Consider the following 21,181-nt stretch of genomic DNA (forward strand, 5'->3'; position numbering starts at 1 on the left):
ATCGGTCATCCACAAATACATAGTAATATATTGATCATGTTGCATTGATTAGCTGAGCTGAGCTCTGCTAACTGTTGTATTGTAACAGCCAATGACAAAAACGACGTTTACGCAAGATGCTGAGAAAGTATTGCAGTACTAGGATGAACCTTACGACGCGCCTCTTTAGGTTGGTCACGTCAGTTCCTTTGTAAACCAACCATGCTTGAAAGATATAATGAGTTTGATAAACCAGCTTATCTATACTTATAATAAATCTGTAGAGAGGTCAATTCTGTACATTAAATATATTTTCAAAATAACTATCAGGGGGTGATTAGTGATCGATACTGATGCCAAAAATGCAATCAGTAAAATTTTTGTCTGTCTGTCTGTCTGTCTGTCTGTATGTTCCTTATAGAAACAAAAACTACTGGACGGATTTTAATGAAACTTGGTACAATTATTCTTCATACTCCTGGGCAGGTTATAGTATACTTTTCATCACGCTACAATCAATAGGAGCAGAGTAGTGAAGGGAAATTTTGGGAAAACGGGATTAGTTACTCCATTTTTTAGGCTTCCGTCGCGTGAGCAGCTTTAATGGTTAAAGTTACATAGAAATCATGTATGACGGAAATATCTAAATATATAAAAGGAGAAACTGACTGACTGAATGACTGACATATCAACGCACAGCCTAAACGGCTAAACGTAGGCACTTGAAATTTGGCAGGGACGTAGCTTAGGTACCGTAGAGGTGCACTAAGAAAGGAATTCCCGTAATTCCCACGGGAACGGGAATTAGCGGGAAAATCCTTTTGTATGAAAAATCTAAACCGCTTAAGTTAGACGCTTGAAATTTGGCATGCCGGTACCTTAGTTAACTTAAAGCTTAGTTGCAACAGGATATTGCAAAATTCCCACGGAAATGGGAGTTAGCGGGAAGAAACTTTTGTATGAAAAAATCTAAACTGCATAAGTTAGATGCTTGAAATTTGATATGCACTCCCACACACACAAAGATCTCTCTTTTATAACACGCCACGCGGACGAAGTCGCGGGCAAAAGCTAGTATTTAATAAAACACAAATAAAATATAATCTAATGTGACCCAATACAGGTTATTGGGTTGATTTTCCCTTCGCGGGTTGGCCGTCAGACAGGCAGTCGCTTCTGTAAAAAACCGGACCTGTCAAATCTTCAGGTTAGGTAAACGAACCCTGTGAAAACCGGGATAATGCTAGGGGGATGGTGACAAATAAAGAAAAAATATACCGAGCCCCATTTGGAAACCTACAGTCTTTTTCAAATTATTTCATTCTCTGTTTTCCCTCGATACACAAAGGGTTATAAAATCGATAACTTGAAACACACTAATGATAGCTACTTATATACATCATTCAATTTATTTAATTGGCCCTCACAATAATTGATAGTAACCTCTACAATGCGTAACATAAGTATACCTTCGAAACGTTTCACATCCACCTTTTTAATACAAACAGCAAAGCACGAAAACAATAGTTTGTCGCAGTCTGTGTTTCCCAAAACATTGTAATGTAGTTTATCTAACCTTGATTGAATAGGCAATATAAGTCGTCAGTTATGGTAAAATTGTGGTCAAACTTTTTGTAAAAAAAGCAGTGATTATGAAGTGTGCGTGACACTTTATGAAAAATAAAGACTGACGATAAAAGGAGCGAATGGACTAGATACTGCTTCGTAATAAGTTTGGCTAAAATACAAAGAAAGTTGAATATTATTTTAAGCTGGTATCATCCTCATTGCATTATTTCTGTTTATATAGTTGGTTTAAAAGGCTGTCTGGCCCACCAAAGCCTATGTGAATAGTCCTTTATGATGTCCATTACGTAGCTTATATTATGGCCAAAGGCGGTATTGTAAAATATATAATAAAGAATAATACCTACGTATAATAATAGAACCTTTCTAAGCTTTTTATACTTCATTTTCTAATAAAATTTATTTGTATTTTTTCACTTATACTGAATAAATAATGTAATATTAATGACCTTCTGGAATCCATCATTTTCACCTCTTATATAAACTTTGGTTTTGTAACTTCAATATCGCTTTAAAATAATTAATTATCTGTCTAGTATTTCAAAGAAATATAATTATTTAAAAATCAAGATGTGGAGTCTATCGAACGTTTTCTAAAGTGTAGGTATGCGAAGCAAAATGAAATTGATCGTTAAGCTGCTCACTTCACCATCGTAACGTTGTATTGCTATAAATAAATACCTATATATTGGCTTTTACCAGCGTAACAGTACGTCTCTCCTTCGACATATTTGTCTCTGCTCTTGTGAACATGCAGTTTTATTTAGTAAGAACTAAGTTAGTAGTTATTTTATTTATATTTGTTTAAATATAACTGCATGGTGTTGGTGTTGTGTCTCAAGCACGATGAGCACGGAGCAATCACGTAACTAAAACATATCATAATTAGGAGTGAGTAACTAACTATATTTGTAAAATGTATAAGTGTTGTGGATCGGAAGCTTGAGTGGCAAAAATATTAAATGTTTGAATGAAGGAAAATAAATATATTTTATTACCATAATATCAATATTTTATATTATTTCCAAATTAAGTCAAAGCGTGGACATAATCGTCTTTAAAGAACTAAGAGACGTTTAGATAAATTCAATTGAAATATTAATTTATTTTATTATGAAATAAGTAGCAGAATTGCTTATAAGATAATATAGATTATAAAAATGTAATTTAAGTGATTATATTAAAACGATTAAGAAATTGATGTATGTCTGTATACTGGCCTACAAAAACCTGCATAATTGTTGTTTTGTACGTTAAAACAGATATTCGATAGTAACGATGTTTGCATTTAGAATAAAATATGAGTAAAATAGCTGGAACGTCCGCAGGAAAGCAAACGCTCAAATTCAAACAAATCAAGCCACATCTTGTAATAAAAAGCCATTTGGCTCATTCTAATGGCACACTCCAGTGTAAATAGGCTTTTATATTTTTATTTATTTGACAACCACTTCCACTCTATAGAGAAATGTAAACAAACATTTTTAGAGTTCGTTTAGATCAAAGACATGAGGACGGTGACTGTTTGACTTTTTTTTACTTTAATTTTACCGTTAGATACAAGTTAACATTAAATCACATTTCAGAAAGATCTATTGTTCATTTTTTTTCCATTAAACTTTATCCCGCGTCCTTAATAAACAACGAGAACTGATATAACTCGTCGAATGAAAAAACTTTTATAAAAAACTTGTTTATTGTATGAAATTTTATAAATATACATTCCTTTTTTAATTTGATATTGAAACCAGTCACCTTCCTACTTTGATAATATCAATCGCATAATAATAGTTGCTGTGCTATTTTACAAATACATAAAGTAGAAATATAACAAGTAGATTTTACCTTGAAAAAATTGGAAAAGAAAATTCACTGTGCGTAAATTGAAATGGTTTAAAACTGTGTATTTTCTGTACTGGGTGTGGACGTAATACACAATTTCTTTTGGTGGGAAAATTGTTAATGAAATAAGGAACTTATTCGTTTCCAAGAGCGTCGATTTGTTTAAATTACGATAAATCGAGTTAAGTCACCCGAATGTACATTGCGGTGGGTCTTGGAATAAAGACTTTTGCAAAGATTGCACAAGAAACAGTGCACTTTCGGACGTTATAAAAATGCAACTAAAATTAGGTATCCTAATTTAACGAATTCTTTAAAAACATTATTGCCAATGTGTATTTATTTTATCATTTATTATATCCTGAATTTAAATCGTACAACACGCTTTGATAATTTTCTGTCAAAAGTTTCACTTATTAGTAGTTATTTTATGCAAATATCTCCCAAAGAAATGATGTATTTTACAAAACACCTTGTATTGTGAAGAAATTCATGCAGGCTATTGATGTCTTCCTTATTGCTATACTTACACTCTTTATAATCTTTAAGTGTAAAGTAAGTTAGATTGTAATATTATACATAATTAAAATGTGAATCAATGTAAAATTATTGAAAAGCGTGGTATTATTATCAAGATTAATTAACGTTTGTCTGTTTGCTTTTTATTAACATTTGTATTGGGACTAATTATTATAATTAATTACACTTTTCAAGAAAATATTACTACTAAAATATTTTTTTAATATTAATACTAAAATAATAGTTCAGAAAGTTTTCGATTTAGCGGAGGACATTGCATATTCGTAGCAACTGCTACATTTAGCTACGCCGCGTAGCGACTGACTACGAAACAATTGTTTCATACTGAACTGAACAGCACTTATTTATCTTCAGCAGGAACAAAATTGCAGATCACTATTACATCAGAAAGCACTTAAGATTCAACGAATAACTCGAAAGTTTGTAAAATTAAACTTCAAACTATAAAGCCGAGAAATGGTTTTGTTTATTTTTAATAAATCTTTGAATATACTTATTTTTTACGTTCTTATTGTGCGCTAAAAACGTTACTTATATTTGATTAATTTGAATAAATCGTTGTAAAAAAATTAACTGTATATAAAAAAGTATAGGCAAACGCAGGAATTGCTATTATTTGTATATGCATGTGTTATTGATCTTGTATAAGGGCCGTTTCTTTTCTCACATCACATCAATCTTTGATTTTCTCTTCTATACATACGTGTGAAGGCTTTTTTACATGATTGATGCGACCCTTTTCCATTCCTACCGTTGCGAACGTATCCGAATTTTGAGTACTTGCACAAAAGTTGTATGTATAACCGGGTTTTACAATGACATAAGACTATTTTTATTTTATGAAAATGGTTCAATTTTATACGAAAACTGGATTCTGATGTCAATCTCCCTACGAAAATCGAGAGTTAAACTTTTGTCAAAAAATAATTTAATCGTCTATATTTCCTTATAATGCTATATTCGATTTTTTATTCATTAATTTAAATTGCATTCAGATTATTTTATTTTTGTGAAGTAAGCTAAGCAGACAGTAGTTACAACATTTGCTTGTAAACACTCATTAGGAAACATAGAACTACTATGTCCTTTTCTGATTTTGTAAAAAGTGTCAAGAGTGTGAAAAAGCTAGTCATATTTAATAATATTTTAATTTTCCAACACTAGAGCGGTGTGAATCCTATAAACCCCCGTTCGTTTGAAAATCGGAGGTCTGTCCAGTAAATATTGTACTAGTATTAACATATTTATGATTTAACGTTTCCTAAGCAGTGTTCACAAGTAAAAGTCTAAATGTTTATAATAATTACATTGTATAATCGCGTACGCAGCTATCGTACGGAATTTGTATGAAAATGTCTAATATTTACAAGATGTGAAATTTTATCTCTTTATAATATTAATGTATTACATGTTCGATTTACACATAACGTCGTTGTTTTTTTTTTTTCATTTACTCCATAATTACTTACTAAGCATTTTTACTCAAAATACGGTAATAAATAAGTAAATATCAAAATAAAATATTATATCATAATATTAAATAAGTAATATAAAGATATTGAATTGAAATACTAAAGGGGGTTGCAAATTGCTTTGAATACTTATGCTTCTCTCTTTACGACATCTATAGATGCTGATCCATCAATAAGGTAGGAATTAACCTTATTTACGCAGTCAATGACTTAAATGTACTTGAAAAACAAAAATGACCAACCATTCCCCGGGTTCGAATCCCGGTGGAGACAAATCACAAAAATCACTTGCTGATCCCTAGTTTGATTAGGACATTACATACTGATCACCTGGTTAACCAAAAGTAAGATGATCCGTGCTTCGGAAGGCACGTTACGCCATTGGTCCCGGATATTACTTAATAATGTAAGACGCCAGAGTTGATGGAGTTGGTAATCCACCTAATAATCCACACGATAGAAGAAGAAGACCTTCTATAGAAATTACAAACATTTTCTTTCTATTTTTAAATTGCACCGTCGAAATAAGCAAGTCTAGTACCATTAAAGGCTTTGGTTGGACGTTCCTTTTACAAACGTCTTGGCGGGATAAAAGTTGTTTTCAACATAATAGCGGTACAAAGTCCATGGTGCGGTGCAGTAGTTCTTAGTTCACTAGTATGCGGTCGGGAATATTGTTTTTGGAAGTATAAAATTCAAAATAAGAAATTCAAAAAATAATTATTTTTCAAAATTGGCTTATTAAGTTAACGCTTTTTGAACGCCAAAAAAATTAAATTACATATTATGTAACTAGCTGTAAAACTACTGTCTTGGCGGGATAAAAGTTGTCTTCAATATAATAGCGGTACAAAGTCCATGGTGCGGCGCAGTAGCTCTTAGTTCACTAATCTGCGGTCAAGTCAAGAGTATTGTTTTTGGAAGTATAAAATTCAAATTCAAAATTCAAAAATATCTTTATTCAGTAGGTAACATAGTTACACTTTGAATTGTCAATTTTTACACAACGAACGTCTCATCCCCCTAAAACTACTGCAGCTTCTCACAACCTGTATAGCCGGGGAAAAGAAGCTGCAAGAAAAACCTCAAAGAAAATCTTATAAGGTAGAGGACGTGTAATTGGAAGTTTACATGACTCTCTCCAGTGGTTTAAAAGGCCACAGTGAGCCAATTGATTTAATAAAGCTTTATTGCTATTTGACATTTGACATTGTGCACTTACTTGTTCATTGTGCACTTTGACCTAGCGACACTCGGTTGACCGAGAGTGGAAACCTCTCAGCTTGTCCTGGGAGCAAGCAAAAGATCGTGAGAAGTGGAAATCTGTTATTCGAACCCCACATCCCAACAGGGGATAAAATGATTAGAAGAAGAAGAGCGCACTTACTTTTCTAAGCACTTTTTAGCTTAGGTGAAGCGTGCGATGGTTCAAAAAATCAAAAAGTACTTATTTTCTTTTCTTACATGTTTTTCTTAAACTAGTTACTGGAGCCTCCTTTTAAGCAAAATATGCCTGTACCAGGAGACCCCGCTCTTCTATGACAGTAGTAAATAGGTAAGAAAGTTTTGTTACCTTTACGTTTTACAAATAAGCAATTAAAGAATGTTTGTATAATGTGTGTATGTGTGTGTGTATGTGTCTGTGTGTGTGTGCGTGCGTGTGTGTACGTGAGTGTAAGTGTGGGCGTGCTCGGGCAATGAGGGTAGATTCCTCCTGCCTGGTTGTACCTCTAACTAGTCTAATTAGAAATATAGATATGATCTTATGTTTTATAGATCAATTGCTTCAATATCGTATTTTGAGACCCCCAAAGAATAGCCAAGTTGCAAACGATTTCGAAAAGCGAAAGTGATAAAATTATATGGGATTGACATAAAGTGACAGTGATAAAAATGTACAGGATTCTTCTTCTTCTACCGTGTGGTTTGTGAGGTGGATTACCAACCTTATCAACCCTGGTGTCAGGGTTACTATTGAACCGTCAAAGGCCCCTGACATGATTCATATAATAACTACATACTTACATCAGTGAGTAGTAACGGCTTAACGTGCCTTCCGAAGCACGGATCGTCTCACTTTCGGACAATCAGGTGATCAGCCAGTAATAGCCTAACCAAACTAGGGATCACAAAGTGATTTGTTGTGATATGTCCACCGGGATTCGAACCACGGGCCTCCGGATCGTGAGCCCGACGCTCAACCACTGAACCACGGTGGCCGGTGTATGGGGTTGACATAAGGTAATATGCTAATCACATATATTTTATCACTGTCACTGTTTTTTCGTAATCGCAACTTGGCTGAGGTCCCTGGTTATCCATCAGTACATAGCAAAAAAAAATAAAAAAATAAGTCTGTCCTGTGTATGGTCGGGTGAATCTCATTTTTTTAACTTGGCTATGAATCTCGAGAACAATTGAATGATTTCGAAGAATACGAATATGCGTTTTTTGTTATGATCGACATTTCATTTGTTGGATATATGGATTTTAAGAAAACTACTTTTCTTTCCAACTACTTTCAATTCAACATGTAAACGTCAACCTGTTTGTATTCTAAGAAGATTTTCTTTAAAAATAAAGAATAGAGTACAATTTCATTCCAGAAAATACTTCTTTACGAGGATATACCGAGAAATGAAAGCGTATTACAAAAATAAAGTGTTTCTGTGGACATCAGTATAGATTTTTCTTTTAGGGTGACAACACACCACATATTTGCGGTACCACACTTTTGATCTCGCTATTACACGCAGAGTAACTTTTTCGTAGCGACGCCAAAACACACTCTTTTGTTCTTAAAACACAGAGATCGAATGACACCCACACTGCAAAGAAAAAATTTATGTGTATAAAATGTTACTATAGTGACAAGAGAAAACATATTTCATTACAGCTTTTAAACATATTTGATTGAGGCATCATAGTCTCAATGAGGCCTTTTTAAGAACTCTTTTAAAAAAGTTCATACTTACTCGTAAAAACATCTTTTATATACGCAAATGTCAAATTGCAATATTACTTTTTCGATTAATTGCTTTAATATGGCCTTTTTAGACACCAGTATCTATATTTAATGCTTTACATCTGTACTGCTACGAGTACTAAGTTGAGGGCTTTACCTGTTACAATACATGTTCATCTGTGTGTACATATGTGTGAGTGTATGAGCATCTTAGATCTTCAAAATAAAAATGTGCCTGCAAATTGTCTTCTGATTACTCACGGTTCTCCCCATAACATTATAGAACACGAGGGTAAATTGAATACATATCCGTGTATGTTATACATGTATGTATTTGTATTGTATATATGTTCCTACATCTATTTTGAACATATTGTATGAAGATAGCGCCAATGTATCGGTCAGGTTGCCTCGTTAATGTTGTCGTTGCTAGCGCCGCCCGAGGTTTACCAATAAACACAGCCAGCGGTTATTGGCGAGACAACGTGTTGTTCCCGCAGAACGTACATCCAGTTATTACTGGTTATAACTAGGTTTTGACATCAAAAGAATTGCATTTGAAGCGTAGAATCCGTTCGTTAGTAGTTTGCGGGCGGTTCCTTAGAGTTTGTTCACAGCACTAATGCAGCATCGAAGTATTTAATTTGAGGTAGTGATTTGTTAAGTATGTGTCATTTAAACTAAAATAACTGAAACCAATATAAAAATACCTAATTATGTACTGTAAACGTCAGTGAACTTATCTTCGTCATCATCAAATTATGAGCAACTTATTTATATTTATTTGCATAAATACATATACAGCGTATATTCGTTCCCGTGCTAGGCACAGGCCTCCTCTCAATTAACCGGAGAGGATAAGGAGCTAGTTTATGGAGGTGTTGTTACGGGTAATAGACCCAACGGCTTACCGGTTTAATACTTATTATTATAGCATTTTGTTTTTAAATTAAAAACTAATAATAGTATATTATTTTATTTTATTTTCGATTGTAAGTAATAAAAACAAAATAAAAGTATTATATTACTTATAATGAATGACGGTAATGGTGTGCGTTGTGTGGGAGGGTAAAAACTATGATCATACTCTGACATTTAGCAGAACATTTTAAGAAACAAACATGACGTACAACTTTAGAAGCAACATTTAGAGAACACAGTGTAGGTGGAATTGCGTGGGTGGAAATACAAATGTTCCACTTAGAAATTTTTTCAAATCTCTGCTCCTTATTAAATACACCTACATATTACTTAACTTCAAACAAAGCTACGTAGGTATATTGTTCTTTCCGACGTTCATTCGGCATAATTACACATTCCTTTAAAACTGTCTGGTAAGTTAATTAATTTTAGGATTCTTGAGGAATAATATAACTTACACTGTAAAAAGGTAGTTGAAACATTGAAATAGGTAAGTTCTATTTCTTTGCAAGACTATTATTATTATTGTTGTAACTTGGCTCTTAGTTATCTTTTCATTACTTGTGGCTCTACCCAACTCATTTTATGATTTATGGCCCATACAAATACTGTTTTAAAGAGATTGGTTATGAATGTATAACTAGGTAAGTTAACAAACTCGTGGTTAGAGTCAAGAAAGGTATAATAGACAAATGTTTTGCAGTCAATGATGTGGGAAATACGCCGTGGTCCTAAACTAATTCAAACTCAAATTTCGCTTGTTATCTCGGGCCTCTCGTCTCGGCCTTCATTGGAGATCGTCCCGGAAGATTTCGAGTGATATAAACACTCGTATTTTGTTTCGGGATTTGCTATAGGATCACCCTATTCGGGAATGTATTTGGTGCAACTAGGAGGGCGGAAGAAGATAAGAGTAGAAATATGTAATATAAGTAGCCTAAAAATATATTTATGATTTCAACTGCTTTTAGGTCTCACGTCATGTACTTACTGTGTAGTATAATAAGCCATTGGTACTAATTCCTGCAGACACCATATAATTATATTTTATGTTATACCTGTAATTTTCTTGTCTGCCGAAAGGGAATGGAACGAGTAATTGACAGGCATAAAATTTATGGAACACACTACAATTTTAGGCAGAAATCAAAGACAAAGCTATACAATTTTTGCACTGCACTATTCTGCGGGTTATTATCCGACAGAATTGAGTTGACAGTACACCTCAAACGGGTTGCATACCAGTAAAATACCTATTTTATTAGGTTATTCATATGAATGAATGAGTGAATGATCACCCGTCTCTTACCTTTTCGACGGATAAGAAAATGACAGGTACAATTTAAAATAAAATTAGATGGTGTCAGCAGTATTAAGTCTTTGAGTTGTTTATTAAATAAATACTCAAAATTACGAATTCGACATGTTTATTGTGTGAGCTCACAGTCAGTAACAAATTACCCTCGAATTAGTGATAGAATGTAAATCAATCATTTTAGAACTACCTACACAATAACAATACACAACACCTTCCCCTTAAGTTATACTTAACTCCAAGATACAATAATTGTTCTCTTACTTAAGTAAAAATCAATATCTCAACTAACAATCATAAATTCACAGGGATAAGTGCTTAAAGAACAGATTAACAAAAACTTAAATTTACCTCTTACCCTTACCTAATCATTTAACCAAACAAATTAACATACAATTAAATAATCACTACTTATACCAATTCTTTAAACACCAATTATCTCTGCCCATTCTTCTGGTGGTGGTATGATAATCTCTTCTTGATCATAATCCTGACAACTGCCTTCAGCCTCTGCAGGAGGTCTGGTCTTGAGAAGCTGGTCAATGTGGCGGCGATATTTCATATCGTTGTCAGTGCTCACCTCATACAAGGCTGGGGCGAGCTCAGCTGTTATCAACCCACGTTGCCACTTCCTGTTCATATTGTACAGTCTGAATAACACATGATCACCAACTTTAAAACTTTTCTTTTTCACCTCATCTCCTTCCCTCTCAGCTGTTCGATCATTCCTCTTGTCTAAATCTGTGTCCTTATTACTTGTATCCAATTCCGGATGAAGTGCTGTGACAGCTGTTCGGAACTTCCGCCCATTTAGCATTTCAGCCGGAGTCTTACCTGTCACTGTGCTCGGTGCAGTTCGCATATGAAATAGCATTTTCGCTACTCGCTCTGACCAAGGCATATCAGATTGTTTCTTCAGCTTTAATTTAATGGTCTGTATCGTCCGTTCGGCTTGACCATTAGTGGATGGATGATATGGTGCTCCAGTAATGTGTCTTATAAAATTAGTTTGCATAAATTCCTTAAATTCAGTAGAAGTAAATGCTAGGCCATTATCTGATACAATGGTGTCAGGTAACCCATAATCAGCAAATATTTCCCTAAGAACTTCAATTACAGCTTTGCTTGACATAGATGTCATCATTTTCACTACAGGCCACTTGCTATAACCATCTACTAGCACAAAAAATGTCTTGCCCATGAATGGACCCATGAAGTCCACGTGAAGTCTTGACCATGGTTTTGTCACTATTGGCCAACTGTGTTCAGTAGCTGGTGGGTTATTCCTATTCGCTTGACATGCCTCACAATCAGCTGCTAATCTCTCAATATCAGTGTCTAGAGAAGGGTACCACAGATATGCTCGAGCTATCATTTTCATTTGCACTATCCCACTGTGTCCTTCGTGTAGCCTTTTAAGAACATGCCCCTGCAAACTCTTTGGAATGACAACTCTATTAGACCACAAAATACAGTCTTTACTTAGCGAGAGACAGTCTTTCCTTCTTTGAAACGGCACTACTGTTGTATCTACCGTATTCGGCCATCCATGTAACAAATACATTTTAACTTTCTTCAAAATCTGATCTTTATCTGTTTCTTTGGCGATTTTCTTTGATGTTACTCCTAGGGAGTCAGTCTGTTCTAATAGAAAAACATCTGCTTCTTCATCCTCAGGTTCTGTACAGGGAGTAGGCCATCTGCTCAAGCTGTCAGCATCTCCCATCTGCTTTCCTGGGCGGTATTGTAGTTTATAATCGAACGTGTTCATTGCCAGCGCCCATCTCAGCATTCTGGGTGATATCAGCTCCGGAATTGGTTTATCCCGCCCAAATATGCCCAGTAAAGGCTTGTGGTCGGTAAATATAACGAATTTTCGACCCACTAAATACTGCCTGAACTTCTTTAACCCAAACATGATTGCCAAGGCCTCTTTATCAATCTGGGCATACCGACGTTCATGAGGTTGTAGAGTTCTTGAGCTCATGAAGACAGGCCTTTCTGTACCATCCTCCAATTTGTGCACTAAAACGGCACCGACCCCTGTCTCACTGGCATCACATACCATATACAATTCTCTTTCTAAACTATAGTGCACAAGTGTCATATCACAAGTAAGCAAAGCCTTAGCGATATCAAAGGCTTGCTGCTCAACTCTGCTCCAATGCCACTCGACCTTCTCCTTTAAGAGCTTGTATAAAGGTTCTAAAACAACCGTTTTTTCCTTCAAGAATCGTTCATAAAAATTATATAACCCCAAAAATGCTTTCAGTTCTCTTTTATTCTTGGGTGCTGGTTTTTCTGAAATCTCTTTTACTTTTTCTTTAGATGGGTGTATCCCTGCTTCATCAATTTCATACCCTAAAAAGGTAATTCTTTTAGCAGCAAATACACATTTGGATTTGTTTAATTTTAATCCAACCTCATCTAACCGTTGTAGCACATATTCCACTCTCTGATTGTGTTGTTCCAATGTGCCACCACAAATGACCACATCGTCGAGCAGGCAAGCTACTCCATCAATTCCAGCTAGTAAAGAGGTCATCAGACGTTGGAATATTCCAGGTGCTGCATTCACACCATAAGCCAGGCGATTCATCTTCATCAATCCTAATGGTGTATTTAATGTAAGGAGCTCTGCTGTCTTTTCAGTGACTTTCAATTGGCTATATGCGTGTTTTAAATCCACCTTCGTGAATATTTTACCTCCGGCTAATGAGAAAAAGGCTTCATTCGCTGTCGGCAGAGGATAGTTGTCTGTCAAACATGATGCATTCACCGTACTCCTGTAATCTCCGCACAATCTCAATGATCCATCTGGTTTAGGAACGATCCTGAGAGGTGTAGCCCACCGTGAATGCTTAACAGGAGTAATGATGCCATCCGACATCATCCTTTTCAACTCTTCCTTCACTTTTTCCCGCAGCGGAAATGGTACTGGTCGTGAACGCAGAAACACAGGAGTTGCACCCTCCTTACAGTCAATATGTACTGGTGGTCCACTGTACTTGTCTAACTCATTGTTGAATAATTGTGGGAACCGCTTATCATAATCCGCCTCCTCTTCAGCAACCGAATTAATACCTTGCACTGAAATACCGAGCGCCTCAAACCAAGCACGTCCTAGTAACGCTGGCCCCTTTCCGCAGCTGACTATTAGGGGCAGCTTACTACTCTTGTGTTTATATGTCACATCAACTACAGTTTCGCCTCTGATTTTCAGCTCATCGTTAGTCCATGTAACCAACTTCTTGTTAAATGGTAGCAACGGCTCAGGAAACTCGCGTTCATGTTGTTTGTAGACGCTGTGCGGCAGGATGGAGCGCGCTGAGCCCGAGTCCACCTCCATCACTAGTGGCACGCCATTAATTGTCACTTCCACCATGAACGGCTTCACACGCGTTTCGCCACTCACTTCGTGAACGCCAAAATTGTCCTCATTAGCTTTTTCACTCTCAGACGATGACGACTGACAGTCACAACATGCATTCACACGTGATTTCTGTTGTTTGTTTACAACTTGATCACAGGCTGCTTTCGTATGTCCTTTTTTATGACATTTGTAGCAGGTTGCGTTCCGAAACCTACATATTTTGCCTTCGTGACTTTTAGCACAGTGCACACATCTCACATTGTTCGTGCTTGAGTTGGTCTTGGTACCGACTGCGTTCACCTCCATCGGCTCGCCTTTACTTGAACCTTCGGCGACATCACAATGGGATCTCCACAATATATTATTCCCTTCAAACTGATTTTGTTGAATAGATTCGTAATTAAGCGCCTGTTGTATTACTTCGTCATATGTCATGTTCTTCATTTTAATTTTTAACAGTTCCCTTTTTAAATTTTCTTCCCTTGCTCCGAGAATAAGTTGTTCTACGATTCTCCGCTCCAAATCTTTAAATTGACAACGAGAACTAATATCATGTAATGCAGCCACAAAACTTGTTATGGACTCATTAGGCTTTTGTTTTCTCTTGTAGAATTTTTCTGTTTCTAAAATTGGATGCGGCGTCGGCACAAAAAACTTGTTAAGAACTTCAACTATTTCTTCAAATGACACTTCACTTGTCTTTTTGGGTGACAACAACGACACTATCAAGGCAAATGCTTCTTTACCACATTGAGACAAAAACAAGGCACGTTTCTGCACGCTTTCCAATGTCCCCGCAGCTTCTAACGCGAAGAACAGTTGCTCCCTATAGTTCTCCCATTTATCTTTGTGGGGATCGAACTTCCCGGGCATAACCACACTCGCGATACTTGCGAAAGCCATTTTCTTGTTTAAATCGTCGCCAATATTAAGTCTTTGAGTTGTTTATTAAATAAATACTCAAAATTACGAATTCGACATGTTTATTGTGTGAGCTCACAGTCAGTAACAAATTACCCTCGAATTAGTGATAGAATGTAAATCAATCATTTTAGAACTACCTACACAATAACAATACACAACAAGCAGGAACGAGCACCATTGTTCTTTTCAAACTCGTATTAAACAAAGTGAGAATATGATAAAATAGTAAAGATTTTTTTAAAGCAATAATTCCGTAGACGCTATGATTAGCTACTAAGTTAAGCCTGTAATTGTTCTAAATGGCATTTCCTGCTTAAGTGACTGTTCATTGTATTTTCCCGAGTCCATTAGGCCATTATATAAATATAACAATCGGTACTTTAAGCTTCTACATAAAACGGAGTTAAAACAATATCACTTATTTGCTTAAGTGAAGTCCAAAAATATATCTTTTAGCTTATTAGACAGAAAAAGAAAGTAAATGGTACCAAAAATTTCGCTAAAGAAAAAAATATAAGGCCGCCTGTTGTGCTTTTCTGTATATGTTGTCCTTATCTCTGTATTTTGTGTCCATTGTGCTTAATAAAGTATTTTATCTATCTATAGGTGGCTATTTTATTTATTGTCACGAGTTCCATATTTTTATGTTTTTCTTTACTATTATTTAGCGCCCCAGATACCTTCCCTCGCCACGTACAACAGTGTCACCATCTTGTGGATCAGTCGAGCACACTCCGAAAGGCGAATAGCGCCCTTTGTTTTTATCCCTTAGCTCGGAAGAAAATCTTGTTATTCCCGGCGTTATGAACTTGTTTGTATTCACTGTGAATGGTTGGATATGGACTGACTTTCTAGTATAATATTACGCACGGTCGATACCAGTAACATCGCGTTTTTTGTGAGGGTTTCCACGAAGGGTCTATTGTACGACGGTTCGTAGGTGAATCCTTTGGTACTTCTGTTGATTACTTTCCTTTTTTTGGGGCACTAAAATAATAAAACATTTTTTAATTTAAAATAATTCGTAACATAACAATCTCACGACTACGTATATTGCAAATTAGGTTTGAGCTGGATTTGAACCTGCAACCTCAAAGTGAGAGGCAAGCGTTCCACCAACTGGGCTACCACGAGTCTTAAGGTTGTTGTTATAAAAAAAATAACTTAAGTACTTAAACAAAATTTCCTATCGATATAATCGATTTAACAGCGTTCAGACATTTATCATAAAACCTATTTACATTCTGGTTAAATACCTATAGGTGTCTCTTAGGTGGCTATGCTATAGAGCTCTATCCATGACTCCACATACACATCTATAAAGCAACCCTAAACCTGTCCTCGTACGAAACTTTCCACTAGCAGACTAACTATAAATTCAACAAGCACTACCGTCGATCTAACTTCTCAGAACTTCTCCAGTTACACACACAGGATGTTTCCAAGTCGTTCAGAAACTGTGAAACTCCTAAACCTATTTGTCACTCCCTTGGTAATCATTCAGTTTGGCCAATAAATCTACTCCGACATATTTTCAATCACCCTGATGCGTTCGTGATGGCTGAGGATGTGATTAAGTCGGCTAGTGGTTCCTCTTATGAGACTTACGCTGATGGAATATCAAGTGGTGTTTCTTTGAAGGTAAACGTTGGAAGAATATATTTGATAGTGACCTTACGTATCTTTCCTTAAAGCTATCGTTATATATACGTATACTATGAGGAGCTCGGTGGCGCAGCGGTTAACGCGCTCGGTCTGCGATTGTTGAAGTAAAGCAACTTTCGCAAAGGCTGGTCATAGGATGGGTGACCACAAAAAACGTTTTCATCTCGAGCTCCTCCGTGCTTCGGAAGGCACGTTAAGCCGTTGGTCCCGGCTGCATTAGCAGTCGTTAATAACCATCAATCCGCACTTCTTCTTCTTCTTATCGTGTGGGTTGTGAGGTAGAATACCAACCTCATCAACCCTGGTGTCAGGGTCATAATTGAGCCGCCAACGGCCCCTGACATGGCTCATGTAACGATTACTCACTTACATTAGTAAATAGTAACCGGGACCAACGGCTTAACGTGCCTTCCGAAGCACGGATCATCTTACTTTCGGACAATCAGGTGATCAGCCTGTAATGCCCACTGCCTGTGATGTGTAGCCTGTAATCCGCACTGGGCCCGCGTGATGGTTTAAGGCCCGATCTCCCTATCCAACCATAGAGAAGGCCCGTGCCCCAGCAGTGGGGATGTTAATGGGCTGATGATGATGATGATACGTATAATAAGAGAATATAATAATAAAAATAATACATTGTCACACCACATTTACATTAAATTGTCTTGAAGGGCCTTTATATGTTGACTTTGGCCACACCCACGCTTTCCAAAAATCCGGGTCTCCATAGTCCCGAGATATGGAAACAACATACAAAGAATAACGAAACAAGCAAACGAAAATAATGAAAATAATAGAATGAGGAGATTAGATGAAACAATTATAAGAATTTACATATTTCTAGCCAGCTACAAGTACGCACTTACAAATGCTTGTTTTGTATCTGAAAAAACTAAAGTATATGCTGACCGACTCTCCTCTATGCAGATTCTGCTTAGGGGAAGATGAGACGCCACTACATCTGCTATGCAGCTGTGAGGCTCTCATACATAGTAGAAGCCGTACACTTGGGGGCCACATAATGGACCCCCAGGAAGTCATGGAGCTTTCTCCCAAAAAGACGTTGGATCTATTCGAACGGATCGGTCTAGAGGAGGATATTTAAATGTAGGGATTTAAGGTCACAATAGATCTGTCAAGGTCGCAGTGACCTCGCGGGCTGCATTAGGTACGGCCTTCACAACTTTAAAATAATAATAATAATGCATTGTAGACTGTGCAATATATGGGTATTAAAAATATTTATTGTCGGCAAGTTTATCTTACCCTAAACAACAGGTGAGAAAAAAACATTATTTAACCATAAAACTACGTCCATTAATCCCTTTTCAACATTTACGAGCCAGATTATAGATAATAGCATAAGTAAAACATCGTATGAGCTGTTTGAAAATGTTTACAACCCACTATATTCTCATGAATAAATCACACTATATTTCCATGGCATTAGTAGAAAATTGAGCAACCTTTATTTAAAAGATCAAAGTTTCGTCACTCAAATTTGAAAACAATTTGAATTTTGAATGGGTATAAATTTTATTAGCCATTAAAGAAAGAAGAAACGTTCCTCATGGAACCTTGGGAAATCTAAACTGCCTATATCACATGGATGCTAACATAACGAATATAATACCACACCAAAGCACAAATGCACAAATTTTAGTTTATATTCTATTATTTTATCCTTTTTTTATATATTAGATTATAAGTGTCTCAGTGAGAATGTTGAGAATGTAGGCTTCATATTCTAAACATTACAACGCAACGATCGGACAGTCAAGTGATTCCAGTCTGCCATGTCTTTACCCAACAAATGAAATCAGAAATCATTTATTCGCTTAGTATACTTTGGTACAGAGTCACAATATGGTATAAGTCAGTGTTACAGAATCTCTATCCTCTATAAACACTATTAGTAATTAGCCATTTGCAAGTACAAGTCTTAGTAGATCCGTTCTTAAATTTTTCAGGTATCTTTTTGTATACTTTTATGCACATGTTATGCGGCCTTTCCAACAACAATGACAATGTACCTTTTTTTTGACATAACTTATTGTAGATTTGCCGCACCTCACCCGGTACAACGTTTAAGACAACAGGCCTGAGGGTGTCCAGTTGGGTGCGAACCTCGGCTCAGGGCGTCTTCTGAGAGTAAAAATATTTGAAAGAATTAATCGACTCTAGTGGGTCGATAGCGATAAGCGCTAATTGAGGGAAGACAATGAATGTCCCGGACCTCCAGATCCTGAACCTAACGCTCTAACCACTAGGCCACATAGGCTGTTTATAATCATCTTACCCGCGTAAAATGAAATATTCTCAGACTGATAAATTCACTTTTATTAAACCTCAGACACAACGTTACAGACTTAGTTTTCACAACCTTCCAGCTCAAGTGTTCGGAACTAACTGACTGCCCAACTGACCGGTCTTCACCCTTCTCTAACTTTTCCACCACTCTCAAAATTGTTGCCAGTTCAAAACTAATAAAAACTACTATTTTTGTTATGGGTAAACTAGAGTGTCCAATCAAATAAATTAAAAATAAACGAAATCATGACACGCGTAATGTAAACAGTTTGTGCTTTTGTCGTTTCTGAAACGCCGTACATACGATATACATACGTACATCGTATATTATGTGGAATTGCAATTGTGGACTACGTAGATACAACCCTCGGGCGTTTAATTACAATGTCATATGTAATATAACATCTTCCCTCGTATGGAATAATACGTTTTCTTTTGTTGTTTGTCTATTTTAATGGTTTTTCCCAGCGATTAGTGATCTTTATTTTAAGTATAATCTCGAGTTTCTCGAGAGAACTGAATGCCAATAACTGTTCCGGTAAATGAGCGACGCGTCCTGAGTTCGAATCCCGGTGAGGAGACGTGCAAAAATAACTTGTAGGACTGTCCCTTGAGATCGGGATGTTTCCACTTGCCTCGGGCGACAATCATCACTTGGCCGTGTCGTCATGAAATAGCTGAAAGTTCTATGCCTAAAAAAGTATTTAACGTAACATATCATAAGCCCACGACTATACCCCAATTGGGGTAGTCGGAGGTACATTCATCACAAGATTAACTAAGCCTCACCAAGCTTTCTGTTAAATACTTATTTATTTATATTTATTTATTTTATATTTGGGAGACCAACAGCTCTTAACAACTATAGCAAAAAGAAAATCATATTTAAAAACTAAGCCAATAACAGGTTTCCACCTAACATTATTTTTTTTTTTGATTGGCGCATATAAGAACAAGTTTTGTGCAAATATATTTTTTTATCTTATTATCACACAACTTTCGTTTTTCTTTTGTAATGCCAAATCCCTCATACCCATACATGCGATATAAAACAAGCCATGTATGCAAACCTTCTCATCATTCCACATCACATTAATTTTACGGTTGAATTATAAGAGTTCTCAAAGCCCAAAGACCTTATCTCACCAAATAGTCGTGAGAAGTATTGGACGTAAAATTACTTTCGTACATAATTTATAATCACGTGTTTCTCTAGGATTAGGATTGTAATCAATACGATGACACAACATTTTTGTTTCCTCTATTCTCATCGAAGTCTTCATACTCACTCATCAGGATAGAGTATTAACTGGTCTGACTTTCCTCAAAACGGTCTTCCCGTTCCAACTCTTCTATTTACATCGACTTCGTAAATCTGTTTCGCTAATCTATCGTGATTCATTTTCTTTACATGCCCGTACTTTTTCTTATTTCTAGACACTAAATCTTGTTTTTTCACCGTTTGTGTTTCCTTTGGATATTATCAATTCTATCAAGAGCAATATAAATGTGTGGAAGTAAATTAAATATGTAAGTAGGATTTGTTTGTACTAAAGGCATTGCTAAAGATAATTATCGCAACAAAATATTGCGTGTATATATTCCGTTGTTCACTTATATTTATTTCTTAGCTAAGTATTACTTTTTATCAATTTGTTTTCCTTGCGTTTTGTCCTGTTAGAAATAGACTAACAAATAAATAAAAACAAAATTGTAAAGAAGTCTTACAAAACAAACTCTGCCAGCAAATATATTATTTTGTTCAGCGCTTTTTAGATGTTATAATTTTGGTAACTTTTGTGATGAAATGTTACTGTTTACAACACGACAGTAAATGTTATTTTGCCGTCTTACAGGTTGGTGTGCGCACATGCTAATGTTACAACTGTATCGCTCGCCTTGATTCACTCACTGATATTGTAACGTTCGAAACTGAACTGTTATGATTCTTTTATCTCATACCCCTGCCGTTCAAGATGGTCCCTACCCATATTAGACACACAGACATATCTCACATATACAGGGTGTTAGTGATATTGTAACGAATACTGAGGTGGATGCTTGAGACCATGATTCTGAGTTAATATCAAGTGGAATTTTCCGTCGCAAAATTCATCTATTTTTTCAATTATTTTCTTTTGCGATGGAAATTTCCACTTCATATTAACTCAGAATAATGAGGTGAATCATCCCCTTCAGTATATTTTACGATGTCACTTGCACCCTGTACAAGTACATACAAGTAGCCATACAAGTAGATTGGGTTTAGTGACATCGTAACAAATACT

At 36.0% G+C, this 21,181-nt stretch overlaps 1 protein-coding gene across 1 annotated transcript; it reads right to left on the minus strand.

Moving 5' to 3' along the window:
• Positions 1-11,045: 11,045 nt before the first annotated feature.
• Positions 11,046-14,897, minus strand: LOC126368292 (uncharacterized protein K02A2.6-like). Its single transcript, XM_050012188.1, has one exon. The coding sequence runs from the start codon at positions 14,895-14,897 to the stop codon at positions 11,046-11,048; it is 3,852 nt and encodes a 1,283-aa protein (XP_049868145.1).
• Between the last annotated feature and the right edge of the window lie 6,284 nt (positions 14,898-21,181).

The sequence above is a fragment of the Pectinophora gossypiella genome, chromosome 7 (genome assembly GCF_024362695.1).
Source record: "Pectinophora gossypiella chromosome 7, ilPecGoss1.1, whole genome shotgun sequence".
NCBI lineage: Eukaryota > Metazoa > Arthropoda > Insecta > Lepidoptera > Gelechiidae > Pectinophora > Pectinophora gossypiella.